The 17149-nt window shown below is 40.3% G+C and overlaps 1 protein-coding gene and 1 non-coding gene across 3 annotated transcripts in view; one reads left to right on the top strand and one right to left on the bottom strand.

The window, feature by feature from the left end:
* The window catches only part of FBXL20 (F-box and leucine rich repeat protein 20), a 129637-nt gene that overhangs the window by 30405 nt on the left and 82083 nt on the right, over positions 1 to 17149 (bottom strand). For both annotated transcript variants that reach the window (XM_023510965.1, XM_023510966.1), the window contains exons 3-6: positions 15823 to 15877; positions 11630 to 11704; positions 9922 to 10016; positions 8163 to 8231 (exon numbers count right to left, since the gene is read on the bottom strand). In XM_023510965.1, the coding sequence (XP_023366733.1) occupies positions 8163 to 8231; positions 9922 to 10016; positions 11630 to 11704; positions 15823 to 15877 (294 nt within the window). The remainder of the gene's footprint in view (positions 1 to 8162; positions 8232 to 9921; positions 10017 to 11629; positions 11705 to 15822; positions 15878 to 17149) is intronic.
* Positions 4620 to 4722, top strand: LOC111724052. The gene has a single exon (XR_002772426.1). It is a non-coding gene; the product is annotated as a small nucleolar RNA U13 (small nucleolar RNA).

The following is a 17149-nucleotide window of genomic DNA, read 5'->3' as shown; positions in this document are numbered from 1 at the left end:
GGAGTCTTTTTTTTTTTTTTTTTGAGACAGAGCGTCAAGCTGTTGCCCTGGGTAGAGTGCCATTGCATCACAGCTCACAGCAACCTCCATCTCCTGGGCTCAAGCGATTCTCCTGCCTCCACCTCCCAAGTAGCTGGGACTACAGGCACTTGCCACAATGCCCGGCTATTTTTTGGTTGCAGACGTCATTGTTTGGCAGGCCTGGGCTGGATTTGAACCTGCCAGCTCAGGTGTATGTGTAGCTGGCACCTTAGCTGCTTGAGCCACAGGTGCCGAGCCAAATTTGAGGAGTCTTCAGTCACTACTTTCTCAATTTTTTTTTTGTCTCTCTCTCTCTCTTTTCTGGGATTTCCATTACAGGCAAGTTAGCATTCTTGATACTATTGCACGGGTTTTGAGGCTCTGTCCATTTTTCTTTATCTCTCTGCTTTTCAGACTGAACAATTCCTATGGATCTATCTACAAGTTATCTGTTTTTCTATCTTTAATCTGTTACTGAGACTGCTACTACATTTTCCAATTGTTTTATTTCCAACTCCAGAATTTCCAGTTGGCTCATTTTTAACAATTTCTCTGTATTAATATTCTCCATTTAATAAGTTAATGTCATCATACTTCCTTTAATTTGTAAAAACTGATTCTCTTTTTCTTTAGTTCCTTGAATGTATTTATGATTGCTGCTTTGAAATCTTTGTCTGCTAAGTCTATAATACAACACACTCCTTTCTCAGGAAAAGTTTTTTTTTTTTTGCAATTTTTGGCCGTGGCTGGGTTTAAACCCACCACTTCTAGCATATGGGAATAGCACCCTACCCCTTTGAGCCATAGGCACCGCCCTCAGGAAAAGTTTTTATTGGTTGCTTTTTTCCTTACTACAGGTTACACTTTCTAGTTTCTTTGCATTTTGATCATGTTTCTGTTAAAAACTGGACACTTTAGATAGCATACTGCAGCAACTCTGGATTCTTTTTTTCCCCTGAGGGAGTTTTATTGTTTTGTTGTTGTTTGTTTGGTAATTGCTTAGAAAGAAATCCGTCTTTCCTACAATGTGTGACCACTGATGGTTCTGTTAAGTATTTTTTCTTATTTTTATACCCTGGCTTCCTAGGAGTCAATCTTAGTCAATCCTAAGTCTTCAGAGTCTAAATAATGTTCAGCCTAAGGAAGGCAGCCCTTTATTCTGATGAATTTGTATGTGGGCTGGGGAGAACATTTAGAGTTCAGGCTCTTTACTTTTGTCTCTGTGCACACACATAAGTTCCACTGGTCAGGAATATGCTGTTAGCTTGGGCCCATTCTACTCTCTGCTGCTCATGGGCACAGCCTGTAATCAACAATCTGTAGTTCATAAAGTTCCTTGTGCTGTCTCACCTCCAGGAATTCCCTGTTAAATCCTGCACTGGTTCATAATTTAAGGCTACCAGAGCCACTGGCCTTTATTGTCACTTTGTATTTTGCAAACAATAAAATGTACCCATTTTAAGCAGACAATTACAAAATTTTACAAATGTATACAGCTGCATAAACATCACCCCAAGCAAAATATACATTTCCATAACCCTTCAAAATTCCTCCATGGCACCTGTCTCTGTAGTCAATTCCACCCTTCCTTCTCATAGGCTTCCGTTTTTGGCCAGGGCTGGGTTTGAACCTGCCACGTCTGGCATATGTGGCTGGTATCCTACTCCTCTGAGCCACAGGCACCACCTGTTTTCTTTTCTTTTTTGAGACAGAGTCTCATTCTGTTACCCTGGGTAGACTGCTGTGGCATTATACCTCACAGCAACTTCAAACTCTTGGGCTTGAGCAATCCTCTTGCCTCAGCCTCCCAAGTACCTGTGACTACAGACCATGCCACAATTCCTGGTTGGTTTGTTTTTCTTTTCTTTTTTTTTTTTTTCTACTTTTAGTAGAGATGGGGTCTCAAGTTTGCTTGGGTGGTATTCAACTCCTGAGCTTAATGGATCTACCCACCTCACCTCCTAGAGTGGTAGGATTACAGGCAGAGGTCTGTCATAAAAGCTTTCCTGTTATACAATTTGTAATACTGGATTTATACAGTACATGCTTTTTTGTAACTGGACTCTTTCACTTAGCAAGTTTTTGAGTTTCACTCATGTTACTGCAAGTTTTATTCCCACAATACTTCCCAGAAGCCCATACTATTACATTGTATGAATATAACATGACTTGTTTACCTATTTGATTATTTCCAGTTCTCAGCTACAATGAATAAAGCAAACATAAATGTTGTGATTCTTTTCTCGGTCTGTAGTTTGCCATTTAATTTCCTTAAGAGATTCTATCAATGAATAGAAATTTAAAATTTGACTAAGTCCTATTTATCAATTTTTTTTTTTGAGACAGAGCCTCAAGCTATCATCTTGGGTAGAACATCATGGGAATAGCATCACAGCTCACAGCAACCTCCAACTCCTGGGCCTAAGCGATTCTCTTGCCTAAGCCTCCCAAGTAGCTGGGACTACAGGTGCCCACCAATATGCCCAGCTACTTTTTGGTTGTAGTTGTCATTGTTTGACAGGCCTGGGCCAGATTCAAACCCAACAGCTCTGGTGTATGTGGCCAGAGCCTTAGCTGCTTGAGCTACAGGTGCCACCCCCTACTTAACAATTTTTTTTTTTTTTTTTTGAGACAGAGCCTCAAGCTGTCGCCCTGGGTAGAGTACCGTGGCATCACGGCTCACTGCAACCTCCAACTCCTGGGCTTAAGCGATTCTCTTGCCTCAGCCTCCCAAGTAGCTGGGACTACAAATGCCTGCCACAACAGCTGGCTATTTTTTTGGTTGCAGCTGTCCTTGTTGTTTGGCAAGTCCAGGCTGGATTCAAACCTGCCAGCTCAGGTGTATGTGGCTGGTGCCTTAGCCGCTTGAGCCACAGGTGCTGAACCTATTTATCAATTTTTAATGGGTCTAGTGCTTCTTTTTTATCTAAAGAAATCTCTGTCTATCCCAAATTTGAGAAGATTTTCTCAAGTTTACTTCTACAAAGTTTTACAGTTTTAGCTTTTATGTGTAGGTTTATAATCGACTTTACGTTAATTTTTGAATATTGTGAGGTAAGGGTGGAGATTAATTTTTTTCACACCAATTTGAATTTTTCTAGCACCCAGTCCTCAAAAGATGAACTTTTTTTCACTGAATTACATTGGCATTTTTGTGAAAATCCAAATATATCCAAGCTCCTTTCTATGTACTTTCTCTAGTCAATGACTAATGTAGATCTATGCTTGTATTACTTTACTGTCCTGATGACTGTTCCTATACCTTGAAATCAGGTAGTATAAGTCTCCCAACTGCATTTTGGTTTTAAATTTGTTTTTGTTTTTTCCCAACTGCATTCTTTACCAAAACTAATTTGGTTATTCTAGGTTCTATGCTTTTTCACATGAGTTTTAGAATTGGCCTTTAAACTTCAATAAAAATTCTACTGGGATTTTTTATTGGGACTGCATTGAATTTGAAGAACAATTTATGAAGAACAGGTATCTTAACAATATTAAGTTTTTAAATCTACAAATGTGAAATATTCTTCCACTTATATGTCATCTTTAGTTTTTGTTAGTGACCAACCATTTTATAATTTTCTTTCTTTTTTTTTTAAATTGAGACAGAGTCTCAAGCTATCCTGGGTAGACTGCCTTGGAATCACAGCTCACAGCTCTCAATCTCAAATTCTTAGGTTTAAGCAATTCTCTTCCCTCAGTCTCCCAAGCAGCTGGGACTACAGGTGCCAGTCACAATGCCCAGCTGTTTTTTTGTTGTTGTTGCAGTTGTCATTGTTGTTTAGCTGGCCCGGGCCAGGATCGAACCTACTAGCCTCAGTGTATATGGCCGGCACCCTACCCACTGAGTAACGGGCGCTGCTGCACTTTAGAATTTTCAGTGTATATGATGACTTGCACAGATTTTAATTAAGGGTATAGATAAATATTTTTTATTTTTCGATGCAACTTTTTTTTTTTTTTTTAAGACAGGATCTTGCTCTGTCACCTGGGCTAGAGTGCAGTGGAGCAATCAGCTCATTGTAACTCAACTTCTGGGCTCAAGCAATCCTCCTACCTTAGAAGGTAGGACTACTGGTGTGTACCACTACACCTAGCTAATTTTTTTATTTTCTGTAGAGAAGGGAGCTCACTATATTGCCTAGGTTGGTTTTTAACTCCTGGCCTCAAAGCAATCCTTCTGCCTTGGTCTCCCAAAATGCTCAGATTATAGGTTTGAGCCACAGCAGCTGGCTTGCATTTTGGTATACCTGTTTTATCTGTTATTTTATTTATTTATTTATTTAAAGACAGTGTTTCACTATGCTGCCCTTGGTAGAGTGCTATAGTGTCACAGCTCACAGCAACCTCAAACTCTTGGGCTTAAGTGATTTTCTTGTCTCAGCCTACGAAGTGTCTGGGACTACAGTACCCACCACAATGCCCAGCTATTTTTTTTTTTTTTTTGTAGTTATCATTGTTGTTCAGCAGGCCCAGGCCGGATTCAAACCCCCAGTCTCGGTGTATGTAGCCAGCGCCCTAACGGCTGAGCTATATAGGTGCTGAGCCAGCTGCTTTGGTTTTTAAAAAAATATTTTTTAAGAATATAAAAATATACCATCTTTTTGTAGTTCATAAGCATGACAACTGGGTTTTCATGTGCATGCATGAGATGTGCCTCCAACAAATCTTGTTACAATGTCGGCACCTTACCATGTGACATATGAAACAATAAAAAAAGAATATAAAAATATGGCTTGGTGCCTGTAGCTCAGGGAGTAGGCACTCTCCAGAGGGTGACATAGTGAGACTGTTTCAAAAAAAAAGAATATAAAAATGTATCTTTATTTTACAGTAGAGAGAGGGAAACGGGAGAGAGATAAGAGAGAGAAAAAGATGGCAGAGCAAGGATATGGCATGGCATCCCAAAGAAAGAAAGAAAGGAAGAATAGCCTGGTTTGAAAAATCTGTATCTTTCTTGATTTATCTTATATTTAAAATTTGTGTTTTTGAAGTTACTAAAACACGTGGCAATTAGAACATTAACAATTGATTATTTGATGATTTTAAGATATTAAGGTTCTAAAGGAGTGATGCACTTATAAAGATCTTTTATCTCTTTTTTTTTTGCAGTTTTTGGCTGGGGCTGGGTTTGAACCCACCATCTCTGGCATATGAGGCTGGCACCCTACTCCCTTGAGCCACAGACACCACCTTTTTTTTTTTTTTTGAGACAGAGTCTCACTCAGTAGCCCTCAAACTCTTGAGGGATTGAGTAGCCCTCAAACTCTTGGGCTCAAGCAATTCTCTTGCCTCAGCCTCCCTAGTAGCTGGGACTACAGGTCCTTGCTACAACACCCACCTATTTTCAGAGATGAGGGCCTAGCTATTACTCAGGCTGGTCTTGAATTGTGAGCTCAAGTGATCTGCCCACCTTGGCCTCCCAGAGTTGGATAAGCCCACCTTATCCCAGAGGGATAAGCCACCATGCTCAGCCTAAGACCTTTATCTTTAAAATACGGATTAAATAATATAATGTGTAAAACTCTTTTTCAAATTGATATAAAAAGAGAGTGGGTAAGTGGGTAGGATTACAGATAAAACACTCGCCATAAACTGATAATAGCTGAAGTTGGGTGGTGGGTTCATTATAATATGTCTGCTTCTACACATGTTTGAAAATTTCATATAAAAACAAAAGTCAACAGAAGTAATTTCCTTTTCTGTGGTTAGGGTTACTTGGAATCCAACTTGAATTCATTTGTTTTGTTTTCAAGATTTAGGAACTGCTTTCATTTCTTTTTGACTCATTTTTTTTTTTTTTTTTGACAGAGCCTCAAGCTGTCCCCCTGGGTAGAGTGCTGTGGTTTCACAGCTCACAGCAACCTCCAACTCCTGGGCTTAAGCGAGTCTTCTGCCCCAGCCTCCCAAGTAGCTGGGACCACAGCACCTGCCACAATGCCTGGCTATTTTTTGGTTGCAGCTGTCATTGTTGTTAGGTGGGCCTGGGCTGGATTCGAACCCACCACCTTAGGTGTACATGGCTGGCGCCTTAGCCACTTGAGCCACAGGTGCCGAGCCTCATTTTTTGTTTTAATTATGTAAAACACATATGGCAGGCCCGGGCTGGATTTGAATCCCCCAGCTCTGGTGTACGTGGATGCTGCCCTATCTGCTGAGCTACAGGTACCCAGCCAAGATGTATGGAATATTTTATAAATATTTTGTAAAATTGTAAAACATACTTCAGAGTTCTCCCTTTCATCACTGTTCCTTGTGTGATAACTCCAGAACATTATATAGAGATTTTCCTTATTACTTTTATTTAACCAGTTCTCCACTGGTAGAATTTGGGTGGTTTCCTATCTTTTGCTATTATAAATAATGCAGTATTTGTTATTTTTTTTCTGAGACAGAGCCTCAAGCTGTCCCCCTGGGTAAAGTGCCGTAGCATCACAGCTCACAGCAACTCCAACTCCTGGGCTCAAGCAAGTCTCCTGTCTCAGGTTTCCAAGTAGCTGGGAGCACAGGCGCCCACCACAACGCCCAGCTATTTTTTGGTTGCAGCTGTCGTTGTTTGGCGAGCCGGGGCTGGATTCGAACTCGTCACCTTAAGTGTATATGGCTGGCACCTTAGCCACTTGAGCCACAAGTGTCGAGCCATGTTTGTTATTACAAAATGCCCTTGCACATATACATTATGTTTTTACCAATGTATCTCTGGGATAAAATAGATTATATAGAAAAAAGTATAAGTTATATGTTACTTTTCTTTTCTTGTTTTTGAAAACAGGGTTTCATTTTGTCACCTTTGCTAGAGTAATGTCATCATAGCTTGCTGCAACTTTAACTCCTGGCCTTGAGAGATCCTCCTGCCTCAGCCTTCCAAAATGCTAATATTATAAGCATGAGCCACTGAGCCTGGCGTATATGTTGCTTTTCTATTCTATTCTACCAATTATCAAATTTTTAATCTTTATAAGCATTCAAAGAAAACAAGAAATTGAAAGATAATTTATCTAATGTATATGTAGTGCCAGTGGTATAAAGTAACTGTGGGGGAAGGATTAATATACTGGCCCCTCAAGTTTGTCAATCTGTAATAATACTAATTGTAAAATTAATTAATAACCATAGCACTTATATTTATAAACATTTCTTTTATTAAAATTTTTTATTACATAAAAGGGAATAAAATAAACAATGTATACTCTGGGTTTTAAGTCACTTCTACTTCTCTAAATTTAAGTAATTGCAAAAATCCTATCTTTTTCATGAGTCCTTCATCAACAGGAACTCTATAAGCAACCTTTGGTCCCTTCCTTTGTAAACATGTTCCTAAATAGCTTCACTTCACCTCACAATAGGCAATATTTCCCCAAATAATATTCAAATGCTATCTGATGTTATTACCAATAACATAAGTTAAATGTTTCTTTTATATCTACATTCTATGTCTAATGTCTGTAACTGTAAGCTTCTTAAAAATGAAGGAATATGTTTAATTTTTTTTTAAATTTTTTTTGAGTCAGTCTCAATCTGTCACCCCAGCAAGAGTGCAATAATGTCATCATAGCTCACAGCAACCTCAAACTCCTTGGAACAAGCAATTCTCTGGCCTTAGCCTCCCTAGTAGCTGGGATTACAGGCTTGTACCACCACACCAGGTTTAATTTTCTGTTTTTTGTAGAGGCAGGTTCTCACTGTTGTCCAGGCTGCTCTTGAACTCCTCAGTTCAAGTGATCCTCCTGCCTCAGCCTCCATGCCTGGTTGAGCACATTTAGTGAGTTATTTTCATCTAGTAACTGTTCTTAGCACTGATTATCATAGCTGTTTAGTCCTGTGTACATTTATAGAACTACCTGTTTATTGTGTTTTGAATAACAGCTACAAGAATTATCTTGAATTATAAATAATATTAATATTTACATTAGTATTCCTACTGCATATAATATTGATTACAGTTCTTTAAAGTTTCACTTTAAATATCAGTAATAGGATTCTAAAATAAGTTTCTCATGTAGCTTTCTCCTTTTAAAGTACCTTTCTTATATAAAACGAAGATGAAATTAGCTAAATTTTCATAGCATTCTCTGGTCATAAGCTGGTAAGACCAGACACAAGGTACCATTACTTACTCTTCTAAAATATGTAATACTTACGCGTCTGTAGTCTTTGTACATCCATTTAGATTCAGCACTTCAATGTTCCTACAGTTCTGTGCAAAGGTCCTTCATAGGAAAAAATGAAATAAAAGGTTTCAAATGAATTTCAGACATTAAAAACATACGTATTATTGGTAATACTGGTTGTTGTTACCTACGATACTATAAGAAGAAACCTGTATTTGGTCTTTGTCCCTAGCTCCTGACACAGAGCTTCTAAATACCCTGATTTCCTAAGAGATAGGAGTAATAGTAACTATTGCTATAATATTTGGTCTTCAATCATGCCTACATAATGGAATCACTGTAGAAACCACTAAATGGCAAGTATCACAGAGCTACTGTGCTGGTGAATGCAACCACATGCCAGGAGGCTGGCATATCCCAATTTGAGGGGGACAGAAGTTCCCATGCTGAGAGCCTTGGAGACCTTGTGCTATGTACCTGTTCATTTGTTTTTGTTTTATTTATTATTATTTTTGGAGACAGAGTCTCACTTTATCACCCTTGGTAGAGTGCCGTGGCGTCACAGCTCATAGCAACCTCCAACTCCTGGATTTAGGCAATTCTCTTGCCTCACCCTAACTGAGTAGCTGGGACTACAAGTGCCTGCCACAGCGCCCAGCTATTTTTTGTTGCAGTTTGGCTGGGGCCAGGTTCAAACCCGCCATCCTCAGTATATGGGGTTGGCGCCCTACTCACTGAGCCACAGGCACCAACCTTATGTGTTCATTTGTAACCTTTATATTACTAATAGTATCACTGTACAAAAAGGTACATTCTACCAAAACATCAAATCTGAGACAATCAATCACAAGTAAATGACAATGTGGGACTTAATGACTTATATCTGAAATAAGGGCAACACTGTAAGACTGAGTGAGCCCTTAGCCTGCAGAATCTGAGCTAACTCTCAGTACTTGGAGTTGCAATTGAATTCAATTACAGAACACAGTTGGTATCCAGAGAATGGGAGAACTAGTCTTTAGGTGAAGGAAACAATCCACATCTGGTGGCAGCAGTGCTACAAGTAAGAATGATTCTGGTGGCTAGGCACAGTGGGTCATGCCTGTATTCCTAGCATTCTGGGAGGCTGAGGCAGGTGGATTGCCTGAGCTCACAGTTTTGAGACCAGTCTAAGCCAGAGGGAGACCTTGTCTCTAGAAGTAGCTGGGCATTATGGTGGGCATCTATAGTCCCATCTACTTGGGAGGCTGAGGCAAGAGAATCGGTTGAGCCCAAGAGTTTGAGGTTGCTGTGATGCCATGGCACTCTACCAAACATGTCACGAAAATTTTGCTCTTCAGTAGGTCTTTGATCTTGGGGATTCAAGGAATGAACCCAAGGACCACAGATCAGTGGCAAGACAGGATTTTATTTAGAAATTAGAAAAGAATATAGACGAAGAAAAAGGCACCAGAGCTTCTGGCAGAGGGTGACAAGTGAGACTCTGTCTCAAAAAAAAAGGGTGTGAAGGACCCAATGTAGTTCATAATTCAAATAAATTAATTTTCATTTTTAACCAAAGGAACCATTTTTTATTCAAGGAACCAAAAGAACCACTTATAATAGGAAATCTGGCATTTTGGGGGGAGAACAATCTTAGTGCTGAGATTATGTGTACCACCATACTGAGACTTGTGTTTGTAGTTTTTATACCTCAGGAACTGAAAAACTATTTAAGCCTTTTCTGTGTGAGATGGTACAGCTCCTTATTTCAATCAAGAAGATTAATCAACAGTTACTGTGCTTTTACCTTAATGCATTGTCTCCTACTCCAAGACACCCACGAAGACTTAACTTTCGTAAAAAGCCTCCACATCGTTTTGAAATATTCTCCACTACCCTGCCCTGAAAAGAAGAAATAGGTAAACAAAAAGATAACCCACCTCATTGCTTTTGAAAAGACTACATTACCATTTTTAGCAATTTATAAAACAAAAGAGAAAAGTTTCTACTAACTTCTAATTAATAGGAAAATTTCAACTTACTCTGAGAAAGATTTCCTGATTAATCTATCTTCGTGAAATACACATAAACTCACATTATATTCAATTTGTAAGCAATACTATATTTGAGAAAATGGTACTCTATAAGTTCTCTTATGGCCCTACATATATTCATAAACACTGCTCACCTTGGTTAAACACCAGCTATGGCAGCATAATAACTATATTTATTTATGTATCCTTTCCAAAGTATTTATTATTACAGTACTCTGCACATAGCAGAGATTCAATAAATCTTTAACAAAAGCTAGCTGAATAATCCTGTGTGTTATGTTGCTTTAAACATTTATGACCATGAAAATTAGAGAATAGTGAAAAATAAAATTCAGTATAATGCCAATGAGTATATTATTATTATTTGTTTTTTGCAGTTTTTGTCCGGGGCTGGGTTTGAACCCGCCACCTCTGGCATATGTGGCCGGTGCCCTACTCCTTTGAGCCACAGGTGCTGCCCGAGTATATTATTTTTAAAAGCACTTTCTGAAGATAATGGAAGGTTCATGTTTAACTTTTGAAAACTTACATGGATCCTCAAGAGAATTTAGTTCAACTGGAACTCTAAAACATTCTCATTTAATCCTTATAACATATGAGGAAGCTATTATTTTCATCCTCTGCTAAGAAAGCTAAGGACCACAGAGTTCGAATTCAGGAGAAAATAATTAAAGCTTAAGCCATTATTCTCCATTTGTGGGATAATAGGCTATACTAAGTGATAAAATACGGTGAAAAACTGAGAGGGAAAAATATATCCCTTGCTAGGAAAAAAAATTCAATTACTAACTTTGGCTTTCTTCATTTTTCATTCTCCACACAATAAACAAATATAAAATGATTTCCTTAAAATGAGCAATCACAGGTTCACACGTCCACTGCAAAACAAAAAACTTTAGTCCATCTTGGAGCCTATAGCTCAGTGGATAGGACACCAGCCACATACACCAGAGTTGGCAGGTTCAAATCCAGCCTGGGCCTACCAAACGACAGTGACAACTACAACCAAAAAATAGCTGGGCAGGCGCCTGTACTTGGGAGGCTGAGACAAGAGAATCACTTAAGCCCGAGTTTGAGGTTGCCATGAGCTGGTGCCACGGCATTGTACCCAGGGCAACAGCTTGAGACTCCATCTCAAAAAAAAAAAAAAAAAAAAAGAAAAACCAAAATAAAAAAACTTTTAGTCCAACACCAGGACTAGATGGTCCTATTCAGCCCAATTAATACTAAAGAATTAGTATTATTCCGATTCTAGTTTCTAACTCCAAAATGAGGTGGAAGTTCAGCTGATGAAATAATTTAGCTTAGTCTCAAAAACTGAACTTCGGTGGCTCCCATTAAGTTCATATGTAATGAAAATAATAGCTTCTCTCTCTAGGGAAAATGAGATTAATAATTTCTAGGGCTAATCTGTTCCATACTGTAACAGGAGAAATGGGGCCATACGCCATATAATTATACCTCAATATCCCTCTGGAAATCAAACAGGTCAATTCGCTGCCAGTTACTGCCATCCAGAGCCAGAACATTCCAGGCCTATTTTAAAGAAAAAGAGAGAATAAGTGGATGCTGAAATCACGGGGAAAAGCCAATATTCAAGTTCATAATTCAACCAACTAATGACTGAAATGGACCAAAAAATTTCCATAAATGAGTGGGTACAGAAACTGGTAGCTATGAAAGATCTTAAATTATTGCTGTGGCAGCTGTAGTACAGTGGTTACAATGCTGGCCACATACACCTAGGCTGGAGGGTTCGAACTCAGCCCAGGCCAGCTAAGCAACAATGACAACTCCAACAAAAAAATAGCCGGGCATTGTGGTGGGTGCCTGTAGTCCCAGCTACTCAGGAGGCTGAGGCAAGAGAATGACCTAAGCCAGGAGTTGGAGGCTGCTGTGAGCTGTGTGACGCCACAGGGCTCTACCGAGAGTGATAAAGTGAGACTCTGTATCTACAAAAAAAAAAAAGTTACTGGTATTCGCACAATAGCTGATATGCAGATTTTGTATGACTTTAGGATACAGAAAATAAAGTTAGCAAGACAAGGTGATTTTCTGTATTATAATTCCCTATTTTCTTTCTTTCTTTCTTTCTTTTTTTTTTGAGACAGAGCCTCAAGCTGTTCCCCTAGTTGGAGTGCTGTGGCATCACAGCTCACAGCAACCTCCAACTCCTGGGCTCAAGTGAGTCTCCTGCCTCAGCCTCCCAAGTAGCTGGGACCACAGGCGCACGCCACAAGGCCCAGCTATTTTTTGGTTGCAGCTGTCATTATTGTTTGGCGGGCCTGGGCTGGATTTGAACTTGCCACCTTAGGTGTATGTGGCTGGTGCTTCAGCCACTTCAGCCACAGGCACCGAGCCTCTTTCTTTTTTTTTTTTTTTTTTTTGAGACAGAGTTTCACTATGCTCCCCCCAGAAGAGCACTGGGCATTCACAGCTCACAGCAACCTCAAACTCTTGGGCTTAAGAGATTCTCTTGCCTCAGCCTCTAAAGTAGCTGGGATTATAGGCACCCAGCACAACGCCTGGCTATTTTTTTATCGTAGTTGTCGTTGTTTTGGCAGGCCCGGGCTGGATTTGAACCCGCCAGCTCAGGTGTATGTGGCTGGCACCCTAGCTGCTGAGCTACAGGTGCTGAGCCATGTTTCCCTTTTTTTAAGTGTGGTGATTTAAAGTGACATTTGGGGTGGCACCTGTAGCTAAGCAGCTGGACACCAGCCACATACACCAGGGCTGGCAGGTTTGAATCTGGCATGGGCCTGCCAAACAAGGACAACTACAATGCCCCCCCCCCCACCAAAACATAGCCAGGCATTGCAGGGGGCACCTGTAGTCTCAGCTACTTGGGAAGTTGAGACAAGAGAATCGCTTAAGCCCAGGAGTTTGAGGTTGCTGTGAGCTGTGACAGCACAGTGCTCTACCCAGGGTGATAGCTTGAGGCTCTGTCTCAAAAAAAACTAAAGTGACATATGGGTCCACCTATGCAGATAAATATAATACTTTGGATAAAAACATATTACATACCCAGCATCTAGGACCAAATTTGGTATGCAGTAGGTTCTTAATAAATATCTGTTAAATAAATGAACAAACAAAAAGCCAATGATGGATTCATAAAAAGATGACACTTGGGCTCAATGCCTGTAGCTCAGTGGTTAGTGCGCCAGCCACATACCCCGAGGCAGGCAGGTCTGAACCTGGCTCAGGCCTACAAAAGAACAATGATGACAACTACAACAAAAAATAGCTGGGCATTGTGAAGGGCGTCTATAGTCCCAGCTATGTGGGAAGCTGAGGCAAGAGAATCTCTTAAACCCAAGAGTTGGAGGTTGCTGTGAGCTGTGATGCCACAGCACTCTACTGAGGGCGACATAGTGAGACTCTGTCTCTAAAAAAAGGCGACGCCTGGGGTTCAGTGGGTAGGGGGCCAGCCCCATATACTTTCGCTGCAACGAAAAATAGCTGGGCATGAGCAGTGCCTGTGGCTTAAGGACTAGGGCGCCAGTCCCGTATTACCAGGGGTGGTGGGTTCAAGCCTGGCCCGGCCAAAACTGAAAAGAAAAAAAAAAAAAAACAGCCAGGTGCTGTGGCAGGTGCCTGTAGTCCCAGCTACTCAGGAGGCTGAGGCAAGAGAATTGCCTAAGCCCTGGAGTTGGAGGTTGCTGTGAGCTGTGATGCCACAGCATTCTACCCAGGGCGATAAAGTGAAACTCTGTCTCTTAAAAAAAAAAAGAAAGAAAGATGACAATTGTAGGTATTAATTAATTTACTGAGACAGAGTTTCACTCTGTCACCCTGGGTAGAGTGCCCATGGCATCATCATAACCCACAGCAACCTCAAAATCTTGGGCTCGGCACCTATGGCTCAAGTGACTAAGGCACCAGCAACATACACCTAAGGTGGTGGGTTCGAATCCAGCCCAGGCCCACCAAACAACAATGGCTGCAACCAAAAAATAGCTGGGCGTTGTGGCAGGCGCTTGTAGTCCCAGCTACTTGGGAGGCTGAGGCAGGAGACTCATTTAAGCCCAGGAGTTGGAGGTTGCTGTGAGCTGTGATACCACAGCACTCCACCCATGGGGACAGCTTGAGGCTCTGTCTAAAAAAAAACAAAAAACAAAAAAACTCTTGGGCTCAAGAGATCCTCCTGCCTCAGCCTCCAGAGCTGGGACTACAGGCCCCTGCCACATGCCTTGCTTTTTTTCTGTAGTAGAGACAGGATTTCACTCTTATGTGGGCTCCTCTCAAACTCCTGAGCTCAATCAATCCACCCACCTCAGCCTCCCAGAGTGCTACGATCACAGGTGTTAGCCACTGTGCCCGGCTGGTAGTCATCATTTTAGTAAATTATTATATATCTGTATTAAAAAAGAGATTAGAAATGATTCATAAAGCAATTTTCCTACACCAGATATTCTACCCTTTATACTGCCAGTAAGACTATGATGCTTTATCATTTTGTCAAAGCAATGTCAACTGACAAAAATGGATTTTTTTCTTTTTTTTTTTAAAGACAAAGTGACTCTCCCACTTCAGCCTCCCAAGTAGCAAGGATTAGAGGCATGCACCACCAAGCCCAGCTAAATTTTTAAAAACTTTTTGTAGTGATCCTCCTGCCGCTGCCTTCCAAAGCCTTGGAATTACAGGCCTGAACTACCTCTCCTGGTCTAAAAATGGATAGTTAGTGTAACTCTCTTTGGAAATGGGGTTTGGTTTATCCTGCAACTTTTTTTTTTTTTAATTCTTGCTATCATCCTTTAAAGAAAGTATAGGAAAATAACATGAGAATTACATTATCAAAAGCTGGCTGGGCCCAGTGGTACACAACTATAATCAGAGCACTCTAGGAGGCCAAGGCTGGAGGATTCCTTGAGCTCAGGAGTTTGAGATCAGCCTGAGTGAGAGCAAGACTCTGTCTCTACTTAAAATAGAAAAACGAGTCAAAACTAGAAAAATTAGGCTCGGCGCCTGTGGCTCAAGGGCTAAGGCGCCAGCCACATACACCTAAGGTGGCAGGTGTTGTGGCAGGCACCTGTGGTCCCAGCTACTTGGGAGGCTGAGGCAGGAGACTTGCTTGAGCCCAGGAGTTGGAGGTTGCGGTGAACTGTGATGTCACAGGGGGACAGATTGAGGCTCTGTCACAAAGAAAAACAAAAAACTAGAAAAATTAGCTGGGTGTTGTGGCAGGTGCTTGTAGTCCCAGCTGTTTGGGAGCTGAAGCAGGAGGATCACTTAAGCCTAGGAGTTTGAGGTTGCTCCGAGATAGGTTAACATAGCACTCTGGCCTTGGCAAGAGACTGAGACTCTGCCTCAAAAAAATAAAATGAAATATGTAAAATATACTAGGAAAACGTAAGGAAACATAATTTCATTACAATTTTGAGTTAAGTGTACCTGATTAATATGCATGTTAAATGCTTTCTCATTGAAAATGTTTCCTGTTCATATTTTGTAATTAAGTTATAAAAAGTTAAAGACAGCACATGTAGTAGAATCCCATCACATAATAATTAGATGGTTTTGGATATGCCACGGGTGAAATCCTTTAAAACAGGATAGCATAAAAGTACCACCTGAAATAAATGGTGAGCCTACTAAAGAGACTGTCATCAGCGCAAAGAAAAGGTCCCCTGTACCATGTAAACCATTCTTACCCTGGAGACCTGAGCACAGCGACACAAGGTAACGACATCCAAAAAAGAAAATATCCTATAAGGAAAAGAAAGGGAGAGAATCTTATTGTACAATAGTTTCCCTTGACTGGCCTATGAATAAGGATGCACACAGTACACACACACACACACACACACATATCACGCACACCCCCCAGAACTTCTTTCGAACACAAAAGGATGGAGCAATTTGCAAAGATAATTACTGTCCAAATAAAACACAGAGAAAGTAGTGTTTTAATTGATAATATACATTTAAACGAAGTAGAAGTTCAATTACTTGCATCAAGAGATGACAAATGATTTCTAACTGATACAATTTTGGGGAAGTGAGAAAACCATTTTCCCACTTCTAGATATCAAAAGAAATAGGCTAGGGGTGAGATATCCTTAGAAAGAATTTTACAGTTTTAAAGAAAAGAGGACAAAATAATTTCATAAAATCTAAAATACAGCAACTATAAAATGTGAAATCTCTGTATGTATCTAATTCTAATTTAGTAAATTATAAGACTCCTAACGTATGTTAGAAAATATTTACTGCCTAGAATTTTCCCCAGCCTTACAGAGGATTAATACTTATTTTGAAGTAGATCAATAATTTATCTACTTAAATTTATCAGCTTGAAGTCTGATAAATTGTACCATAAGCTAGCTGTACAAATAGGTCAGGGAATCCTCGGATTGAAGTGAAAAGAGTGGTTTATTCTTGAAATAGTCTTCACTTATAAACACCCTAAAAGTCATCTTCATCTGAATGACAATTAGTATTAGGCTCTTCTGCAAGTGATAAAAGTACAACATAGGATGTGTTTTAAAGATGTAAGTCAATTAAAAGTTTATTAAGAATTTTATGGCCTGACATGGTGACCTGTAATCCTAGTACTCTGGGAGATGGAGGCAGGTGGATTGCTTGAGATCAGGAGTTCCAGACCTATCTGAGCAAAAGTGAGACCTTGACTCTACTAAAAGTAGAAAAAACAGCCGGGTATCATGGTTGGCACCTGTAGTTCCAGCTTCTCAGGAGGCTGAGGCAAGAGCTCAGGAGATTGAGACTGCTATTAGCTATAATGATGGCAAGGCACTCCATTCTACTCAGGGTGACAGAATGGGACTATGTCTCAAAAAAAAAATTATGATATTCCTTGAGATACCTGGACTGTTAAAAATCCAGGAAACAACAGTTTGGAATAGGGCTAGAATTTCTTTTTTCTTTTTTTTTTTTTTTGAGACAGAGCCTGAAGCTGTCCCCCTGGGTAGAGTGCCGTGGCATTACAGCTCACAGCAACCTCCAACTCCTGGGCTCAAG

The sequence above is a fragment of the Otolemur garnettii genome, unplaced genomic scaffold (assembly GCF_000181295.1).
Source record: "Otolemur garnettii isolate 467f Iridium unplaced genomic scaffold, OtoGar3 scaffold00018, whole genome shotgun sequence".
Taxonomy (NCBI): domain Eukaryota; kingdom Metazoa; phylum Chordata; class Mammalia; order Primates; family Galagidae; genus Otolemur; species Otolemur garnettii.
This window is presented reverse-complemented; position numbering and strand designations above follow the sequence as displayed.